Source organism: Ambystoma mexicanum, chromosome 3q (genome assembly GCF_040938575.1).
Source record: "Ambystoma mexicanum isolate Mex_15411 chromosome 3q, UKY_AmexF1_1, whole genome shotgun sequence".
Classification (NCBI taxonomy): Eukaryota; Metazoa; Chordata; class Amphibia; order Caudata; family Ambystomatidae; genus Ambystoma; species Ambystoma mexicanum.
In genome coordinates, this window is record NC_090926.1 from 148,417,598 (window position 1) to 148,438,810 (window position 21,213).

At 50.5% G+C, this 21,213-nt stretch overlaps 1 protein-coding gene across 3 annotated transcripts in view; it reads right to left on the reverse strand.

Annotated features, from left to right (window-relative positions):
• Positions 1-21,213, reverse strand: part of CDK4 (cyclin dependent kinase 4) — a 735,471-nt gene that overhangs the window by 619,586 nt on the left and 94,672 nt on the right. For 2 of the 3 annotated variants that reach the window (XM_069653350.1, XM_069653351.1), the window contains one exon: positions 6,160-6,443. In XM_069653350.1, coding sequence (XP_069509451.1) covers positions 6,160-6,377 — 218 coding nt within the window. In that variant the 5' untranslated portion in view covers positions 6,378-6,443. Of the gene's footprint in view, positions 1-6,159; positions 6,444-11,780; positions 11,864-21,213 lie in introns of all 3 variants that reach the window. The other variant, XM_069653352.1, reaches the window with a different exon arrangement.

The window sequence follows — 21,213 nt, forward strand, 5'->3', positions numbered from 1 at the left end:
CCGAAAACTCTTTGTGCGGTCCACGTAGAACTTCAGCACTCTAGCTACATCCAGCGAGTGCAAAGTCCTCTCGGCCGGCGACGAAGGCGACGGGAAGAAAACTGGCAACACCAAGGGCTCGTTGAGGTGGAAGTCCGACGGCACCTTGGGCATAAAGGATGGGTGTGTCCTCAGCACCACCCTCGTGTCATGAAAAGTCAAGTATGGAGGCTTGCAAGATAGGGCCTGGATCTCTCCCACTCGTCGTGCGGAGGTGATGGCCACGAGGAAAGCTGTCTTCCATGACAGGAACTTCAAAGGCGCCGAATGCATAGGCTCGAATGGGGCCCCCATGAGCTTGGTCAGCACCACATTAAGCTCCCACACCGGGGCAGGAGCCTTCACCGGTGGGAATGAACAGGATTAGTCCATCCATGAATTCTTTCACCAGGCGATGAGACCACAAGGACGCCCGTCCCGTCGTCCTGGTATATCAGGAGATTGCAGCCAGATGTATTTTGATGGAGGTGTGAGCCAGTCCAGCTTTGGCCAGCGACAGTAGGTACGGCAGTACTTGAGGGGCCGTAATCCGCAGAGGGTTAATCTTCTGTGCACGGCACCAGACAGAGAACCTCTTCCATTTATGTCCGTAGCACTTGAAAGTTGAGGACGCCCTGGCCTTTACAAGAATCTCTCTGCAGTCGGCCGGGATGTCGTACCCTCCAAACTCTAGTGCTGCAGGAGCCAGGCCTGCAAGTTCAGCAACTCCGGGTCGTGGTGAAGAATGGCGCCTCCTTCCCTGGAGAGAGGGTCTGCGTACGTCGGCAGCTTGACTGGTGGGGCGTTAACAAGTCCAGAAGGTCCGGGAACCAGATCTGCCTCGGCCACGCCGGTGCAACGAGGATCATCCTGCATCGGGACCTCTTGAGCTGGTTGATGAGCCGGAGCAGCAACGGCAGCGGAGGCAACGCATAAAGAAATAGGCCGTCCCAGGGGAACGAGAAAGCATCGCCCATGCTCCTCGGCTGAGGGAACCTGCTGGCGAACCTCCGGCACTTGGAATTTGTCGCCGTCGCGAAGAGATCGATTTGGGGTTCGCCCCATCATCTCAAGAGTCGATCCACTTGATCCTGGCATAGTTCCCACTCGTGGCACGAGCGCAGCTCCCTGCTGAGTGAGTCGGCAATCGTGTTTTTTATTCTTGCCAGATGAAGAGGTACCAGAAACATCTCTTGGGCGACGGCCCAATGCCGCAGATCCTGGGCTTCCTTGGATAGGGCCGGGGACCTGGTTCCGCCCTGCTTCCGGATGTAGAACATCGTGGTGGTGTTGTCGGTGAAGATCCTCACCACCTTGCCCTTGAGGGACGGAAGAAAGGACCTGAGGGCCCAGAACACCGCGCGGAGCTCCAAGATGTTGATGTGGAGAGGCTTCTCCTCCGGGAGCCAAAGGCCTCTCGCGTGAAGATCTCTGAAGTGTGCTCCCCAACCTTCCAGGGAGGTGTCCGTCGTCACCGTCACCTGGTGAGCTGGGGTCTGAAAGTCTGTGCCCGCCGACAGATGGGAGAGGGTACCCCACCAACGGATCGCCTGACGGAACGTCTCGGAGAGGGAACCTGTCCTCAAAGCTGCCCGTCGACTGGATCCAGCGGGCGTCGAGGAACTCCTGTAAGGGTCCCATCCGAAGCCTGCAAAGGCGCACCAGATAAATGCAGGATGACATCATCCCGAGGAGGGACTTGATAGATCGTACCCTGACCACGTCCGTGGCCAGCAGACGCTGCACCTTGCCCAGAATGGTCCTGGTCCTTTCCGACGGTGAGGCCAGCCGCGCCACTGTCGAGCTTGGCTCCGAGAAACAGGGCGACTTGCGACGGAACCAGGTGGGATTTTGGAAAGTTGATTGAGAATCCCATGTCCGTGAGCAGCTGGACGGTCTTCGCAGTGTGCTCCACGGCGAGCTCCCTTGTCCTTGCCCGGATGAGCCAGTCGTCCAGGTAGGGGTAGACGTGTATCCCCTGTAGGCGCAGACGCGCCGCCACCGGTGCGAGGCACTTGGTGAACACCCTGGGTGCTGACTTCAATCCGAACGGGAGGGCCTTGAACTGGTAGTGCCGCCCTTGGACCACGAACCTGAGGAACTTTCGGTGTTTTTTAGAATGGGAATGTGGAAGTACGCATCCTCCAAGTCCAACGACGACAGGAAATCGCCCTCTTCCAGCTGTCCCAGCACATGCTGGAGGGTGACCATATGGAACTTCTGTGCCTTGATGTACTTGTTCAGTCATCGTAGGTCCAGGATGGGGCGGCATCCTCCCGTCTTCTTTTTTTACGAGGAAGTACCTTGAGTAAACTCCGGAGCCCCGAAGCCTCTTTGGGACGAGCTTGATGCCACCCTTCTTGAGCATCGCCCTTACTTCCAACAGTAGTTGAGGGATGTGATTGTCCTTCCTGGCCACGGGTGGCACGCAAGGGCACTTCTTCTGAAACTCGAGGGCGTGCCCTTGGGCCAGGGCGTCCAGCACCCAACGGTCGGTGGAGATGGACTCCCACACGCTGATGAACCTCGCCAGCCGGCCTCCCACTGGGGTGCTTCGACGTGGGCCCGACCCCACAGTCGGTTCAATCTTGTTTGGAGGCCGCCTTGCCTCCTTGTCGACGACGACGGGCACCACCTGTCTTGCCGCGTCCCCTGTAGGCTTCCTGGGACGAAGATCTTGCCGCTTGGCGGTAAGTGGAGGCGCCACTGCCGGATCCCTTGGAGGCACCTGGTCTGCCTCCGGAGCTCCGAAAGGACGGCCGTTGTCGTTGGAGCACTCCCAGTGCCCGGGCCATCTGTGTCTGTCTTGATGGCCTGAAGGGACTCATCAACCGCCTTCCCAAACAGGTTGTTCCCGTCGAAGGGCATGTCCAAAACCTTGGTTTGTACGTCCTGGCGGAAATCCGTGGCCTTGAGCCATCCTTGTCGTCTCAAGCAAACGCCGTTGCCCAACTGACGTAAACCGGTGTCTGCGATGTCCGTTGCCACCGTGATGGCGTGCTCCGAAGCAATCTCCCCCTCCTGTAGGATCTCAAGGGCCTCAGCCCTTTTGACGTCCGGAAGGAAGTCTAGCAGAGGGGCCATTTTGAACCACAACTCCCTGTCGTAGCGGGCTACGATAGCCAAGGCGTTGGCCGCCTTAACAGTCGTCGCTGCGGATGAGATGATCCGTCGTCCCATCGTGTCCAACTTCCTGCCCTCGCCGTCCGGCGGGGACGTTGATGTCGAGGCCGATGCCCCCCCAGCTTTCTTCTTTGCCGCCACTGAGACGACCGAGTCCGGGGTAGGTTGTGCCCGAAGGCACAAGGGGGCAGCGTCGGGGACCCGGTACTTCTTCTCGTTCCGGTCCCTCTTTGCCGGCGCCGTGGCAGGGTTCTTGAGGAGGGCGAGCCCCTCATCCCAGATGTCATAAAGAAGCGGTACGGTGAGGACCGTCTTCCTCTTAGCCTCGCTTCTTTCTTCTTTTCTTCTGGGCAGAGCTGAAAAAGCTCGGATGCCCTGGAAATCATCATGGCGTGAAAGGATCCAATCTCGTCGGGCGGGGACGCCCGAGCAGGGGGTGACGGGGGACACGTCCCGTCGTCGCCTCCGTCATCTGTACCTGTCGTGGACCTGTCCGTGCCTGTATCATCCCCGTGGGTAGTAGACAGGGGGGAAGGCAGAGCAGGCAGCAGAGGTGGGAGAGGTGGCGTAGGATGAGTCGTCCTCCTCTTATGCGGTGGACTCTCAGAAGGTCCTGGCTCCGGTTCCCCCGTCGGGTCTGGCTGAGGTACCTCCGTCGGGGGAAGGGGCAACCTTGTCCTCATCTCCGAGCATAAGGACGGAATCGCTGACAAAATGGCCGCTGAGGTGTCCTGCGGCGCCGGAAAAGACGGGCGCGAGAGCTCTTGAGGAGCCTGGTCGGCGACACCGTCGCTCTCGTCGTCGCCCTCGCCGGGATCCCTCCCGATGGGCTGGGCCTCTTCCACGACTTCGATGAGCTCTTCTTCAGAGGTCGTGTCCGTATCCACGATGGCCACCAGCCCCTCCCCCCCACCTTTCCAACGCGGACTTCGTGGGGGTCTTCTCAATGGGCCTGAAAGACTCCCCCCTCCGCGGTGGCAGGGAGACTCTGGGTCCCGAGGACGCCTCCACTGGTGTAGCCTCCACAGGCTGAGCCAGGGCCGCTGCGACATCCTCAATCGAGGTCTTATCAGGGTGAATTAAGGCCATCGTCACCTTCTGGACGCCTGGGGCCTTCACCTTGGGGGGGAGGGTCTGCGCCTCGCTCCCCCTCTGCCGAAATCTTCGAGATCGACCGGGGCCTCTCCAAAAGCTTCACCGGGTTCTCAGACTTCCGCTTACCCGAGCCAGAGCGTTGGCTCGTGGTTGATGGCGCCGGGGAGGATGCGCCCTGCCTGGCAGCCAAGGAGCCCGACCGTTCGGCGCTCCCGGTGCTTAGCCTTTTGTTGGGCACCCGTCGGCGGGGCACCCTCACAGGACTTAGAAGACCGCTCAGGCTTCTTTTTCTTCTTCTCGCCTGACGGGCTCTTCCCTTCCAGCCTGTTGGCGAGACGGAGGTGGCGATCCTTCATGGTCCGCTCTGACATGTTCCCACAAAACGCACAGTCCTTCTCCTTGTGCGTCTTGTCCTCATGGAGACAGTAGAGGCATAACGAATGCTCGTCCTCCTTGAAAACATTCTGAAGCTGGCATCCAGGGCAGGTCCTGACCAGCTTCCCGGGCGTTGAGCTTTCTTTCTCCTGGGCCATGTCCGGGGTAGGCCTCGGAACTTCTGGAATCCTCCAAAAGCGTAACTCGACGAAATCTTCACCCTTGAGGGGCGTAGAAAACTCTGAAACGGATCCCTGTTGATCGGATGTAGAAACGGTGGAGCTTGAGGCTCTATTTAACCTAAAAATGAGAAAAATCTCCTGAAAAAGCGCGAAAACGCAGCAAAAGCTCGAGAGCTACAGCACGAGAACTCCCAACACTTGAACGTGCGGTAAAAATCTGAGGATGGCTGCCGGAGGCGGGGCTTAGGGAGAGGGCAGTCATTGGCTGGGGGCAGTATGACCCAGAGACCAGTGATTGGTTACTACTAAGAAAGACAGATCAGAAACGAAACTGATACTGATTTTTTTTCTATACCGAGGATTCCTGGCCTGACGACGGGGAATATTCATGAGCATGTGAATCCATGCCAGACCCCATGCTGGAGAACCTTGCATTAAGTGACTCACCAAAACGCACACCACTATTCTCAAACACCCCCTATAATGCTGAAACTTACCATAGATAAGCAACATAGGTGCCCATCTCAGGAATAAACACATTCTAGAAATGAACGTATGGCTATGGGATTTCACTATATATGAAATCTTGGTGTATCGGTTTTCTGAATCAAGGTGCTGGGTGAACTGAAATGCTTTGCTGACAGAGTGGCAATGGATCACACTAGAAGCTTGCCTCGGGTTAGGAGGAGCTTTTAGCGCATACCCACCTGAAGCTACTGTTCACATGCCCATCTGTGGGGTATGGTGCCATTAGTAGATCCCGGTGCAGTCTAACATAATTAGGGTGCTAATGGACATTTTCTGTAGGGAAAGGGAAAAACTGCCCACAACACATGCTTGCCTACAAACAAAAAAAACTGACAGCCCTCCCACCCCCAAAATAAACAGTAACCAGGGAAATAGGGGAAAAGGAGACTGGGGGTGGGGGTGGAGGGAGGCGCAGTGAGTGCAGCCAAATGTGCTTAGGTTTTGAGGTCCGGCAAGGGGAACAGTTTGGGGGAAGTGGGAGCAGCCAGTCAGGCAGCTTGGAAATGCTCATGTCCAACGCGGTAATGCCAGTGACCCGAGCATCCGATTAGTTATGCCCACTGCCAATATACAAGACACCAAACAAACACCCCACAACATAATGGATATCAAATATCACCATACCATGTAACGCTACGCCAAATGTATTGTGTAACATACAGGTGGCCGAAGTACTAACTTTACGCCAATGCCCTTATGATCTGGGCTGACCGTTAAGTTTTAATATACAATCACAATTTCTTCCAATGGAGTAAAGAAGAAAAAAAGAAACCACACGCCAATAGCTGTGCAGCAGGGCAGCCACACAAGCCTGAAAAGTGAAGAGGCTCGATCTTACCTGACAATATTGGGGTGGTCAAAATGTTCCAAGCGTTTCAGCAGTGCAACCTCCCGAACTGTTGAAAGGGGAAGCCCGTTTTCATTGGTCTGTACCCGCACATTCTTGAGAGCTACAAACTTTCCACTCTGCAGGTCTCTGGCCTTGTAGACCACGCCATAAGCTCCAACACCAATTTCAGCCACCGGCTCATACTTGGCTTGCACTTCGTTGGCCATCCTGGCTCCGGAGTGTCTACGACCTCCAGACCTGAACCCCAGAGGCCTGTTACAGGTTTCTCAGCCCTGCACAAAAAAAGGAGAGAACAATTCAGACAATGCCAAAAACTCAACCTGGAGAGTCACACTGAGTTACAATGTTTTGCACAAGAAAGTTAGCCTTCAGTCACAGGACTGGTTATGTTCAACATATAGTGACAGTCTTCTGGCCCAAAGTGTGGGATTGAAATTCAAATTAATTTGGACTCCCAGAAAAGGCAAAGCTGTGCAATTGCACACTGCATTGCCCTAATAATGTCAAAATTGCATTACTGCAACGCACTCTACTTAGGAGCTAACAAATATATCCTCGACAAAATACAAATGCTCCAAAACAATAAAACAATGCCCTCAGAAATTATACCATACAGAGAAAACATCTCCAACATTAGAAGAGATTACCACTGGCTAAAAATAAGTGACAGGATTTTACTCAAAACAGTTTCACTCACATTCAAATGCCTCAACAATGTAGCTCCTCTTCCCAGACCCCCCCTCAAACTCCCCACAAACTACATCCGCACATATTGCAGTCATTTGGAGGCAGGCACATACACACATAGGCTGGGGGAATAGACTAACTTTAGCGCAACCGCTCACTGAAGTGCGGAAACTTGCGATAATGACCCGGCGGGTGGAGGCAGGAATGACCAGTCGGGGATGTAATGACAGATGGCTCCATTCTCCCATTTGAGACGCTGCAACAAAAAATCGGAATTCCCGAGAATGAGTGCCATCACTATTTGCAATTGAGGCACGCCCTCAATGGTCATAGGCAGGCACTCATGGACGCACCAGAGTGCTCCCCCCTGGAGGGTAACCTACTTCCACAATATATTCCCACAAAGTCACATCAATCCTGTACAAAGCTATTAATGCATTCACTACACCGGAACTGGCCAGCCTCAAAACCAAATGGGAAAGGAACGTAGGCCCCATAGAACCGGAAGACTGGATTCAAGTACTTACGCACCCACGTGAGATCGCCATAGACTCCAAACTCCGATTGGTACAACTTAAGATATTGCACCTAGTCCATTAGCACCCACCCCCGAGTACCCTGTTCGGATGGGGGCGGGCCGCTGATCCCAATTGTTTGGGGTGCCGGGGAGAGGAGGGTACCTTCTTCCATTTGCTCTGGGAATGTCCCCGGATAAAAACCTTCTGGACGCAATGCTGCCAAAGACTGTCGCGGGTCCTGGGCCGCACACTGGCAACGGAACAAGCGAAGCTGCTGTTGGGTGTCCCAGATGAAAACGAATCGAATAAGTGGGAGGGTATCTTCCGGTCTAACGCAATGGGCCTAATAAAAAGTGATATAGCACAAAAATGGGGCGCCCCGGACTGCTCAACCCTAGCCCAATGGTCTGCCGAAATGGACACCTGTGCAGCGAAAGAACACAGAATATATGCTGCACGGGGATGCCCAGCCAAGGCCACCAAGATCTGGGGGAAGAGGGTGTGGACTGAGGGCTAGGGTGTAGAAGCGGGAGGACGGATGGGAGTGTATTCAATGATGTAGCCGTTGGTCACACTGCCATAGAGGAAAGTACGTAGCGGCACAACAAAACCTCATGGACCTGACAAGGTGGCAGGAAGCGGGGGTGGGTGGGGTGTTTGTAGTTTGTATGTTGTACAATGTTATTAAAACTAATAAAATGTGATATTAAAAAAACAATGTAGCTCCTCCATACCTCACAGAGAATGGTTAGACGCAGTTCCGGCTGCCCCTCCAGAGCAGCCAACTTCCATTGCCTAAAGATACCTAGATTAAAATCAACAAAAAGCGGGAGGTAGCAGCTTCCCGGTGAAAGCTGCACAATCCTGGAATGCACTACCTTTTGCCCTCAGAACTGACCAATCCTACCTCAGCTTCAGGCACAAGACTCAAAACTGGCTGTGTGCTAATGACAGGTGATCACACTACTCATACCTAGTTCCTCAAAGAACTAGAGTCACCCATCCCCATTCCGGATACATGCACCAAAGATAAAACTTGGTGCTCCAACATTCAGCTAGCCCTATCCAATAAAATCTCCCTACTCCAAACGAAAATAACCAAAAAGAAAGCTTCCTTTACTCATCACTCCAAGACTCACAACCTCATCACAGTCACTACCCCAAAGACCCAGGACACAGCCACACGGTTCATGTTTTCCAAAACATCGATTCTTGAGGTGGAGAAAGTCATCCTCTCCCTTAAGCCGTCTAACTGCCAGGGCGATTCTTGCCCTGCCCAGCTTATAAAAGACGCAGCTAGAGATCTCTCCCCGTTTATTGCCAAACTCGTCAACTCCTCATTCTCGTCCGGCACAGTACCCACCGATTTAAAACAATCCTGGGTACTACCTTTGCTCAAAAAGCAAACATTAGACCCCCTTATACCCACTAACTACCGCCCCATTACAACAGTCCCCTTCCTGCTCAAAATTCTGGATAAGATCGCCTACAATCAAATCCAAAGTTTCCTGGAACAACACAAACTCTTAGGAGAGCGCCAATCAGGATTCCGCCCACAACATGGTACTGAGACTGCCCTTATCGACCTAAAGGCACAAATAGATGAAATAAGAGACAAAGGCAAAATGGCTCTCCTCTTGCTGCTGGACCTCTCGGCGGCATTCGACCTTGTAGACCATGGGGTACTTTGCAGCCATTTAGACTCAGCCGCACATTTCTCCAAGGAGGCCATATCTTGGATTGAATCCTTCCTTAGTGACAGGACCATGAGGGTGTTCTCCCCTTCAGCAGCGGCGGACCCAATCCCCATCCGATGTGGAGTCCCTCAGGGCTCATGCGTCTCCCCGACTCTCTACAACATATTCACTAAGCCCCTTTTTGATGATCTGGACCATCTTGGTATCACCTACACTAACTATGCAGATGATACCCAGATTCTCCTCCCACTTTCCGGGGACTACAACAAGGATTTGGCCTTGGTGAATAGGGTGTACATCATCGTCCAGGCATGGATGGCAACCCACGGACTATGCCTGAACGATGACAAAACAGAGTTGCTCATCCTAGGGACACATTCTAATATGAAGAAACTCAGTCAGGACTATACTTCATTTGAAATTGACGGGAACATTATCAAGGTTTCCAAAGATGTGAAGACACTTGGCTTCTATCTGGATGCCACCCTCTCTTTTGACAAGCAGGTGAAGTCATTGGCATCTGCCACCGCCCACACATGCAAGCTCATTAGAGCAGGCAAGCATTTTCTCTCCGATAACAACTGCCTTATCTTAGCGAGAGCATTAATCCTTTCGAGGCTTGAATATTGTAATGCCCTCTACATCGGAGCAAACAAATCCATCACCCACCGACTCCAAATTCTTCAAAACAATGCCCTACGAGCTGCCCTTGGTGTACCCAAAAGATCACATATCTCAAACATCAGGCGCCAAAACAATTGGTTGTCCTCCCAAAACAAAATCCACCTTAAAGTAGCATCCCTGGTTCATAAAGCCCTGAACAATGCAGCACCAAGCTATCTCTGCAATAAACTCACTAAAAGAAATCATTTACGCCCTGCCAGAACTGCTAATGCCAACAGCCTCAACATTCCCAGATTCAGGTTATCTAAGGCGGGGGGCAGTAGCTTCTCGGTGCAAGCAGCTCAATTATGGAACTCATTGCCTAATCCTCTACGCGAGGCACAGCCCTTCCCTAAATTCAGAATTAACTACATCAATCTGCTAAGGACTACCAATGAATAGCCTATCGGCGCCCACTTATCCCCCACCCCACCCTAGAATATACACTTCATTATGATCCTATGGTCCCACTCACTTTGCCCACCTGACCATTGAGCTTTCGCCCATACAGTACCTGTACATAGACTGTCTTGATCTTATTTTGTATTTATTCTGCATGTAAATGGCAACTGCTGCCTTCCTGTGATATTTTGCAGTCTATATTTTGTATTTTGTATTTGTACAGTGTATATATCCCATGACCCCACCCTGCAACTTAAGCTTCGCATTTTCTGTACTGCTGCGCCCGGATACCTGCGGGTCTGGTGCGCATTATAAGTAAATAAAACAAAAAACAAACAAACAAACAAACCAGGAGATCACACTACTTATACCTATGTACCTGCCGATGAATGTAACCTATGTATGTAACCCACTGAACCTTATCACTGTATCTAACCGCACTTCACGTGATCTATTATCCTAAACTGTAGCTTTCTATCATGTAACTAAGCTTTGTAATCTTGTACCTGTTGTGCCCAGCTACATAAGGGTTTGGCACGCATTACCAAATAAATAAACAAAAACAAACAAGCAGTGTACTGCATAATATGGATGAGGAGCGGCAAGCAAGCATGACCCATTCAGGCAAACCTGCAAAACTGCCCATAAAAATTATGCATATGCGCGTTATGAGCATTTCGCTTTTGGTTATCGCAACTGATGGCCTCGGCAAAAGACACATTTTGGTCGATTCAAAAAAAGATTCAGACACCTTTTCGGTTTGTGCCATTAGGTGGCACCTAAAAGCAGAAACTATTGCATTAGACTCGGGAGAAATGGCATAGGAGGAGGGGCACAAGGCTGTAGGTGTTTGGTTATTTGCCAACCCATTGACTGCCAATGGCTATGTTAATCCCCTTCGGCCATTCGCATCCAGTTACTGCCCCTCCTCGCCGACAACACATCCTCGTGAGAACTTTTGAGCTTGCTTTCATCAAGCATTACCATCCAACTTTGCATTCGGAGTGCCTGCCAGTGTTTGTTCAAAGCAGTCTTGAGAGTTGTAGGCTTATTTGGAGCTGTAAACGAGCCACTGGCGCAATAAAAAAAGTCTTAGCAAGGTCTGCCTTCACCCAACCAATTTAGAATGTGTTTCCTTCACTAAAGTCCTGTTAAAAAACAGCATTGGCAAAGCCAACAGTTTTGGCGTGTGTGGAAGTAGTAGGCATTTGCACCATGTTGCACCTACTATCCTCAATGGCCAGTTAAAACCACTACTGCAGTGCCTGACCAATGCATTTCCGATGCTCACACAAACCCAAACTGTTGGCATCGCCAATACTTTTTCCTACTCAGCGTTTCCAACCAGGGGAAGCATGCAAACATTTAACTGAAGCTGCCCCAGGGCTACCAGCCTTCACAGGCATGACTATCCAGCACCGGCCCTCATTGGGATTAAACCTATGCAATATATTCTAGACAAAATAAATCAAATATGGAATTCTACCACCTACCCCACACCACATATTGAAAAGGAAAACTCTACCCAAATCTGGCTGACAAATTTGCCAAGCCCGGATTGGGGAATTTGTCTGCCTGAACCCTCGGACAGCCAAGACAGCATTTGTAAGAAGCGCAAATGTATATGATCAAGTACACTTACACAATAGTGGGGAGAAAATAGCCTACCGACAGGCCCAGTGTTCCTCCATGCCACCATCACATTGTAAAAGGAAAATACGGCATCTGTATGACAAGAAAAGGTATTATTTTAGAACAAGCCCACTTGTTTAAATTGGCATTTTGCCAGCCACAAAGGCTCACAAGATTTGGAGTCACAGACCCCTGTGCTTATAGAATATTTTTAACATCATGCCCTTTTTCGGCAGACGCTTTAAGGCAATTTTTTTAAAACCCCACCACATCAATTAAATGCCGGGTGAAACCACTTCTGAAGCGTTCTTAAAGGGCTTCCTGTCAAAATACTTCGAAAAACTCGCCTGCCTTCCCTCTCATTATATGCCACGTCTGACCTTTCGGGTGTCAAGAAGTGATGCAGTCTCCCTTAGCGAATGGCCAGCCAGTAACTGGATATGGTGCAGCCGCAATTACATACAATTGTGAAGCACATCACTGCCTTTTTTCCCTTTTTTGCATGAGGTTTTTGTTCTATATGCCCAAAGATGACATGATGTCTAAGTAAACGAAACAAATCACACAAATCACGTAAAATGGGTCTAATATTTTGCGATACAGTATTAAAATAAGGACGACGCACCAGAAGGAGAAACACTAAAATCCATAGTGTGAGCTCAGAAGCCGACATAATACCCCGAACATAATAAATCTACCTGAATTTAAAAATCGGTATTTAGATCACATTATAATTCAATCAGTCACTTTCATTCCTCATTTTGTTCTCTTGACAATACTCCAACTTCAAAAGTGATAACATGCCGGTCATCAGGCCTTTTGTAATCCAGTTTGAGCAATTAACTTTCCAAAGAATTTCAGCCAAGCCTTATCCAGTACGTAAGCACTGCATAACATTCTATATCAAGACCGGAGGCAAGCATTATGCTTCCGACTTCTTTATTCTTACCTCCATGAAACTTTAGTAAAATTTAAAAAGAATATATACACACACACAATGGGCCTCATTACGACCCTGGCGCTCACGTAATGAAGGGTGCCGGTACGGGACCGGCACCCTTCATTACGTGAGCGCCGATTACGAGGTTCCCTATGCTGGACCGGACCAGACCTCTGGTAAAACCAGACATCTTTTCCGGGTCCCGCGAGGGGAAGAGGGAGGTAATAACGGGCCATTTGTAATGTGCCCGTTATTACCTCCCTCCCCATTCCCATTGAGCCCTATGGGGGCTCAAATGGGAATGGGGAATGGTTCCTTCAAGGAGGAATTACCGGGTCCTCCAATGTTGGAATGACCCGGTTATTCCTCATTGAAGGAACCCGGTAATGGAGCCCGGTTTGGAGGCAGCCAGGGTGCCAATAGCACCATGCCTGCCTCCAAACTCGTAATGAGGCCCAATGTCTTTAACAACGGACTACAACTCCTGTGTCCTGTCCTTTTCCTGTAGTCCAACAGACTGTTTACTCTATCTGCACCTCTGATGTCACTTCCTGTATAGGTGCCTTCCTCCGGTGTTGCCAACTTGGCGACTTTGTCGCTATATTTAGCGAGAAAGTGCGCCCCCCCTAGCGACTTTCTGCTAAAAAAGCGCCTAGCGAGAAATCTAGCTACTTTCTTCCATTGGTTTGGGAATTACACTTTTTTCTATTGGTTTCCAAACCAATGAAAGAAAAATAGCTAGTTTTCTCACTAACAACTGACCTAATGCGGACCTAACTCTTGACTGGACAGCTGTGGGGTCACCAGTGTATGCAACAGCAAAGCGTGACCCCATCCCTCAGCCTGTCAGGCTCAGCCTCCATTTCCTGCAGTGCTGCACTGATCAGGCTGCTGATGCAGGGCACTGGCAAACGTTGCCTTTCGGCTCTGCGGTTTTTCCCCAGTGAATTTAGAATGTGAATTCAATATTCACTTGCATTAAGAATATTTAACAGATTTTAACATCTTTCCATCGTGTGCGGTCAGTTGTGTATTTTAGAAAGCTCCATTAGTGCATTTTGTCAGAATAAACCCACAAGGCTGCAGTCAAAAATGTTTGAACAACTGTGTTGCAAAAATGAAAATAGCAAAACATAAATACATGTCAAACTTTTTATTCCAGAAGTAAACTGTACTATGATAAAATATCAATACATAATTCAGTATACGGCTCGATCCGGGAAAGTAATGAATTCTCTGGGGCTCTATGCACCAGGACAGGCAACCTTAAGCCACCTGGAGTCACACCTAGTACATTCTACATATTTTCAGACATACTGGTGCGTTCGTAGAAGGGTGATTTTTTAAAGTGAAATTCACAGATGTTTCCCTCTCTGATTTTCAATTACCCGTCATGCACTTGCCCAATTATGCAAATTAGGCGATGACGTCATTTAGCTACTTCTAGCTACTTTTTGGACAGCCAATAGCTACTTTTCTTACTGAGGAGTTGGCAACACTGCCTTCCTCTTCTTTTCCTGCCCTTCAGCAACTCAAGTTGTTTCCCATGTCTGTGGTGTCTTATGCAACATGTTTTTGTGTTTTTATTGAAATTTTGCATCAGTACAATGTAGAGAGTAGCACATGTAGGGTTGGAATGTTATTTCTGTGTAAACGAGCCTTCGCAAGTGATGCGTCATTTACTGAGGACCGAAGCACGGGCGATCCGGGCTCGGCACAGTCCAAATGTAAATCAGTGCAGCTCCCCATGCTTTCCTAGGGGTGTCGCAAGCGTGAGCAAGAGCGACCGGGGTCCATGAGCTATTCAGCCCACAGTAATTTGAGTTTGCCAGCACGGACACCGCACCAATGTAGATTACCCCTGCTATCTGCGCAGGGAGTATTAATTCTATTAAAGACTAGGAGGCGAGCATTATGCTTCATCTTCCTTTATTTCTACTCTTCAGCAGTTCAACAAACATGTACAACAAAATCCTGAAAAGTGTCTTAAAACTAACAACTTTTTTTTTTCTTTTTTTCTTTTTTATCAAAACTACAAAATCCATGATCCTCTGTAGTCCATGCACCCTCCACCAGTCACAATCCACTTCCTGTGCCTGGACTCCTCCTCTGCTTTTACTCGCTCTGAAAGTCTCTAACTGATCCTTGACAACTGTGCGAAGGCTCTCTTGGACTTTTAACTTAATCGCTGCAAATGCTCTGGGATCCTGACTCTCTCTGCTCTGTCTTCACCATCAGTTATTCTTCTGATCCTCTCCTATGAAAAAGAGCAACAAAAGATTATGATAGGGTGGTGCCAACGTCTCGTACTGATACATAATAAATCATCGCCATTGTATACTTAGTACCAGACTCGGGTGGGAATTTAATGCTCGCCTCCTAGTCTTTAATAGAATTAATACTCCCTGCGCAGATAGCAGGGGTAATCTACATTCTATGACAAGACTGGAGGCGAGCATTATGCTTGTTCAAAGCTTACCCAACACCATATTTGCTAAACTTTCCGCTGGCTTAAAATAAAATTCTTTAAACGTCCTCTCGCTTGACCAATCTGCTGCCAGCATTATCTCACTCAAAGGCACTCCTGCTCTCACGGCGGACGAGGCCATGGCCCCCCTCACCGAATGAGCTCCATACGTGCTCACATTCAAACCTGCTGCATGCATAACCTCCTTGACCCATCTTGCGATGGTAGCCGATGCAACTGCGTGATAGGGCTTCCTGCGCGCTATTAATAACTGAGTAGTATTCGCTGCTCTATGCTCTGCCATTCTATTCTCGTACTCCTTAATGCATCGTGCCACGCACCATTTCGAATTACTCGGGAAATACGGATAATGTACCGTAGACGTCCCTGTCTTGGTCCTTCTGACTATGGAGAATGTAACTCCCTCCGGCCCGAAGGATCGTCTGTTAACTTCTAGTGCTCTCACGTCCGATACTCTTTTGCAGGAGATCAAGCATAGCAGCATCGCTAGCTTTCCAGATAATTGCTTAAGCGAGAGATATTTATTGGTCGGCCAACTCGCTAGAAGACGCAGTACTGTAGACACCTCCCATGTCGTGGTATACCTGGGTTCCGGTGGCGCTTTGAATCTAGCTCCTTTGATGAGCCTCACCACCGCCGGATGTTCCCCTGCCGGGACGCCCTCTAATGGCATGTGACCCGCAGAAATCGCCGATCTGTACACTCCTATAGTACGGAAAGCTCTCCCGCTCTGTAATAAGTTCGCTAGAAAGTTCAGAATCTCCACTACAGGTGCTGAAACGGGATGAACACCTCTGTTCTTGCACCAGCTTGTCCATTTTGCCCAAGCTGAGTCATAGCTCCTCCTAGTGGATGGGGCCCAGGATTCCGCGATAAGCTGCGCAGCCTGCGCCGAAATTCCTGGCAAGGCCCACCGTTTCCGGATATCCTGCACGCGACTAGCGGGAGTGTCCCTCTCGCTCTCAGAGGATGAAACGACCCAGCTGGGTCCATGAGTAGTCGCTCCTCGTCGGGGAGGACTCTCGGAATGTCCGACACTAGTTCCATTAAGGTGGGGAACCACACCTGAGACTTCCATAATGGTGCTACTAATACCAATTCTGCTTTCTCCCTTCGACATTTCGCCAATACTCTGCTCAACATCGCGAAGGGGGGAAAAGCGTAATGCGGACCTCCTATCCACTCTTGTAGGAACGCGTCTGTCCCCAGCGCTCCCGGATCCAGCCTCCAGCTGAAATATTTGCTCCTCTGCGTATTGAGCCGGGAAGCAAACAGGTCTACTTGTAATGGTCCCCATCTCGTGTCCAGTCTCTGAAACACTGCTGGATCCAGTCTCCAATCGCTGGAATCCGTCAGGTACCGAGAGTTCCAATCTGCTACTACGTTCAGTGTTCCTGGCAGGTACTCTGCTGTCACCGACGTCCCTGATTGTAGGCAGAAATGCCACAGGTCCTTCGCTAACTCTGCGAGCATCTTGGATCTCGTACCTCCCAAATGGTTGATGTAGCGCACTGCTGATATGTTGTCCATCTTCAGCAGGACACAAGATTTCACTCTTTCTTTCGTAAAGGCTTTGATCGCGAATGATCCTGCCAGGAGCTCTAGGCAGTTTATGTGTAGACGAAGCTCCTCTTCGCTCCACTTGCCTCCGGTCTGTAAAGACCCACATCTGGCTCCCCAGCCTTTCCGACTGGCATCTGATTCTATTATCAAATCCGGTCTGTCTCCGAATATGGCTCGCCCATTCCAAGCGTCCATATTCTTTAACCACCATTCTAGTTCTGTAATCGAGTCCTGATCCAGCGGCACTTGTTGATGGTACCTCAGACCTAGCTGCAGATGCTTTATTTTCAATCTCTGCAGTGCACGGTAGTGCAGTGGCCCCGGAAAAATGGCCTGGATAGATGCTGCTAGAAGCCCAACTATTCTCGCTAATGTCCTGAGGGATACTTGTTGCTTCTCTAAGCATACTCTGATCTCTCTCTTGATGTCTCTCATCTTCCGAGCTGGAAGCTCTAAGGTCGCCTTCTTGGTGTCTAGAATGAATCCCAGGAAGTCTAACCTCTGTGCTGGTACGGTATCTGACTTTTCCGTGTTCACTAGAAATCCTAGTGAGGTCAGAAGGTCCTGCACCCATCTCGTTTGGTATACTAATACCTCCCGGTCTTCTGCCAGCAGCAGGAGATCGTCCAGGTAAATAATAAGCCTTATTCCTTTCTCCCTGATCGCTGCCGATACTGGCTTCATTAGCTTTGTAAATGCCCATGGTGCCGAAGCAAGACCGAATGGCATCGATTTGAATTGCCAGAAACGACTTCGCCAGCGAAAAGCTAGAAATGGTCTGTACTCCTCTAGAACGGGTACCGTGAGGTAAGCGTCCTTTAGATCTAGACGCGTCAACCAATCTCCTTCTCTTAGGGAGTCTCTGAGCTGATGGACGCCTTCCATCTTGAAGTGCCGATATATGATCCAGCCATTCAGCTCCTTGAGATTTATCACCGGGCGTACTTTCTCCTTCCTGTGCACTAGGAACATATTGCTCACAAACTTCGGGGCTGTCTCGCATTTCTCTATCGCCTGCTTGGTCACTAGCTGCGCTATCTCGCTGTCTAGCCATGCTTGTTCCGCTTGCGCTAATCTCTGGCTCCGCGGTTCGTATCGCTGCACTGGGGTCTCTATAAAATCTAGATGCAGACCGCTGACGGTCTGCAGTATCCAGGAATCGCTTGAAAGCTTGCGCCAATTCTCTAAATATCTGCGCGTCCTCCCCCCTACTGGGGGATACATAATCGCTCTCACCTGGCGTAAATCCTTGACCTCTTCCCGATCCTCTGGACCTTCGGCCTCTTGGGAATCTCCCCCTGGATGGGAAAAAGGTGTCTTGGCTCTTGTTCTCCCAGTATTGTGCCCTGGTGTTCTGAGGTCTTCTCCCTCCTTGGTAGCGACCGGCAGCGCGACCTCTGTAGCGGCCGGTCCCTCCAAAAACTCTGCTGGGGAATATCTTGCGAATAGATGCTTGGGCCTTCTCTAGTGATGCGAATGTTCCTACGAACCGGCCCATCTCCTTCCCGAAGGTCTCTCCGAATAGGAGGCCTTGTGCGCCTTCCCCTGCTTCATATGACGATAAGTCGCTCAATTTTGAGCAATAGGCCCTTCCTTCTCTCTGCCGCGATGGCACAATTCGCGTTCCCAAGCAGGCAGACGGCTCTCTGAGCCCACCCTGCGAGGGCTTCCGGATCAACCTCTTCACCCGTGTCCTTCGCCCTCTCTGCGAGGTCCATGATTTTTGCGAGCGGACCAGCTAAATCTAGTAACTTCTCCTGACAGGACTTCCAGGATCTATCAATCCCCTTCCGGGGATCCTTACTGGCCTTGGCTACAAAAGTCAGCATTTTTGGGTCGAGCTCCGGTGCTTCCGCCACCTTTCCTGGCAAATCTGGGCGCGGGCACTCTGCCCGTAGGCGCTGTCTCACTTCCTTGTCTAGTGGCTTGCGTAATCTTGCCGCCATATACTGGGTCACTCGGGGGGATGGTTGCCACTCGGTGGACCTCGGATTATGAATGCTGTCTGGGTCGAACATATCCTCCTCGTTTTCTACGAGGTGTTTCTCCTTCCTCGCTTTCTTGCCCCCACTGGGTCTAGGCCAGTCATCTTCCTCGCCTTCTTCATCTCCTAAAGAGCCTTGCTCATCTACTAGCTCTTCCTCCGAGCTAAGGTCCTCTCCCATATTGTCTTCCCCTGGAGCGGGGGTCGTGAGGTTCGGCACGGCCTGCTTTTGTAGGTACGCTTCTTTAAGCTTAGCAAAAGCGTCAGGCACCTCCGAGGCCTTTTCTATCGCCTCCTCATATGAGCCCCGGGGGTCGTCAGAGGATTTTCTCTTTAGGGCTTGTTTACTCCCCTTCTGCCCTTCATTCAAGGGTTCTGTGGGCGTGCGTTTATCCGCTTTGGTGCTGGTCTTTGGCTGGGAGAGTATAGCCTCTAACGTCTCCAGCCTCTCTTGTAGGGGTCTCACCCCTTCCGCCACTGCATCTATAAGAGAGCTACCCAGCACTTGCTTGAAGCTGGCAGCGAGGTCCTGGGATTGCTCCTCCTCACTCCACTCAAAGTCTGACATGTTCCTTTGTGCTGTGTGCCTAAAATACCTGGGACAGGTGTCTTAGCACGCCCACTCTCTCTTATGATGTTATGTTTTTTTTTTATTTTTTTTTTATATATATGTGGCTGCACCTTTGTCTTTTTTCAGCCCTCCGGCTTCCAATCCACTTTCAACTCTCCAACTGCCTCTTGGCAGCGTAGGGCTCCAATGCCCGAGTCTTCCAGCTCTTGCTGTTAAGTTCTATACACGGTGCTGAGGTCCGTGTCCCAGCTGATCGAGCTGCGCGCGATCGTCTGTTCGCTAGACTCCTTTCTCATACTAGTTGGAGTCGGGAGGAAAAACTCTGTGTCCACGAACGCTGGCGAAGGTAATAAGCCTTCGCCGCTTCGCGATGACGCTACGCGCCTCAGCGCGTGTAGGCTCCGCCCACCCGCGGGTGGGGGCTATGTTGTTGGAGCGAGCCGCTTCGCGCGCTAGCTCCGCCCACCCGCGGGTGGGGGCTATGCTGATGAGGCGATCCGCCTCACGCTTTGCGCTCTGGCTCCGTGCGCGACCTGCCTATTGCTCGTGAGGCTGACCGAGCCCCTGAAGTGTCGGGTATACGGCACGGGGCCGTCAGCCTCACGGCGGTCCCTATAGATCAAGGGAATTCCCTGGGGCCCCGCCGATACCCACTCGGCGACTGCTCCTGTATTAGGGAGAATTTCAAGCTTGACGCGCTCGCGCGTAGTGTGACATTTGCGGTGAAAACGTCTCTAAACTAATTATCTCACGTTCCCCTTGCAAACCACACTCAACATCTGATCTTTCCATCTACAGTTCCTCTCTTCAGTCAGCCCATATATCCACAGGCATTCGGAGAGGAAAGGAAATAGTACTTATCTGCTTGAAGAGCAGTAAAAGAAGAGGAGGAGTCCAGGCACAGGAAGTGGATTGTGACTGGTGGAGGGTGCATGGACTACAGAGGATCATGGATTTTGTAGTTTTGATAAAAAAGAAAAAAAAAAAAGTTGTTAGTTTTAAGACACTTTTCAGGATTTTGTTGTACATGTTTGTTGAACTGCTGAAGAGTAGAAATAAAGGAAGATGAAGCATAATGCTCGCCTCCAGTCTTGTCATAGAATCCCATCAGAGCCTTCGTACTTCGGAGGCTCGGTTTGTTCAATGCGCATGCACGAACCGAGCCTTCGTACTTCGGAGGCTCGGTTTGTTCAATGCGCATGCACGAACCAGCGAGCATGCAGAGCACGTCGGTGAATGGGAGCGGAGACCCAGCATGGATCATCATGTGGCTATAATATTTCAGCGTTTACCCGTGTACGACAGGTTTAATCATACTGATCCATTAAGCCATTCAGGAACGCTACTGACTGTGCGCGATCACAGTCTGCCTGCAGTCCCCCAGGGCGTGTAATTCAGTCTGCTAGTTCAAACATGGGAGGCAAAGTGTACACAGCACCTTAGGAGAAAGTCTTCATGCAAGGACAGATTAGTGAGAAAGGAGAGGAGCAGTTAGCAAAAGGAAAAAACATGGCCCTCTGTTTTTAAAGGGTGCTGGGGGACTCCCTGGTCCAAGGGGTGAATCCCCTTCTGAATAGACTTTACTCACTGGAGTCCCTGATTGGGAGCAGCAAACAGATAAAAGGTTAAAGCCGAGCACAAAGACACACCCAAGACGCACTCTCACAGCAGTGTGCAAGACCAAGGGAGTTCATAGGCTCTGAAGAGGAAGCACTCAAACTCCCCGGTACCTTGCACACCAAGGTACGGGAGAAGTGAGAGTACCCCAGAAGTGGCTAGTGCATTTGCATTTGAAAAGCTTAAACAGGCCTTTATGAAGAAGTCCAGTGTGCCAAGCCTCTGACCCCCTTACGAGGGGAAGGGAATATGGGTGACCCAGACACTGTCTGATAGTGAT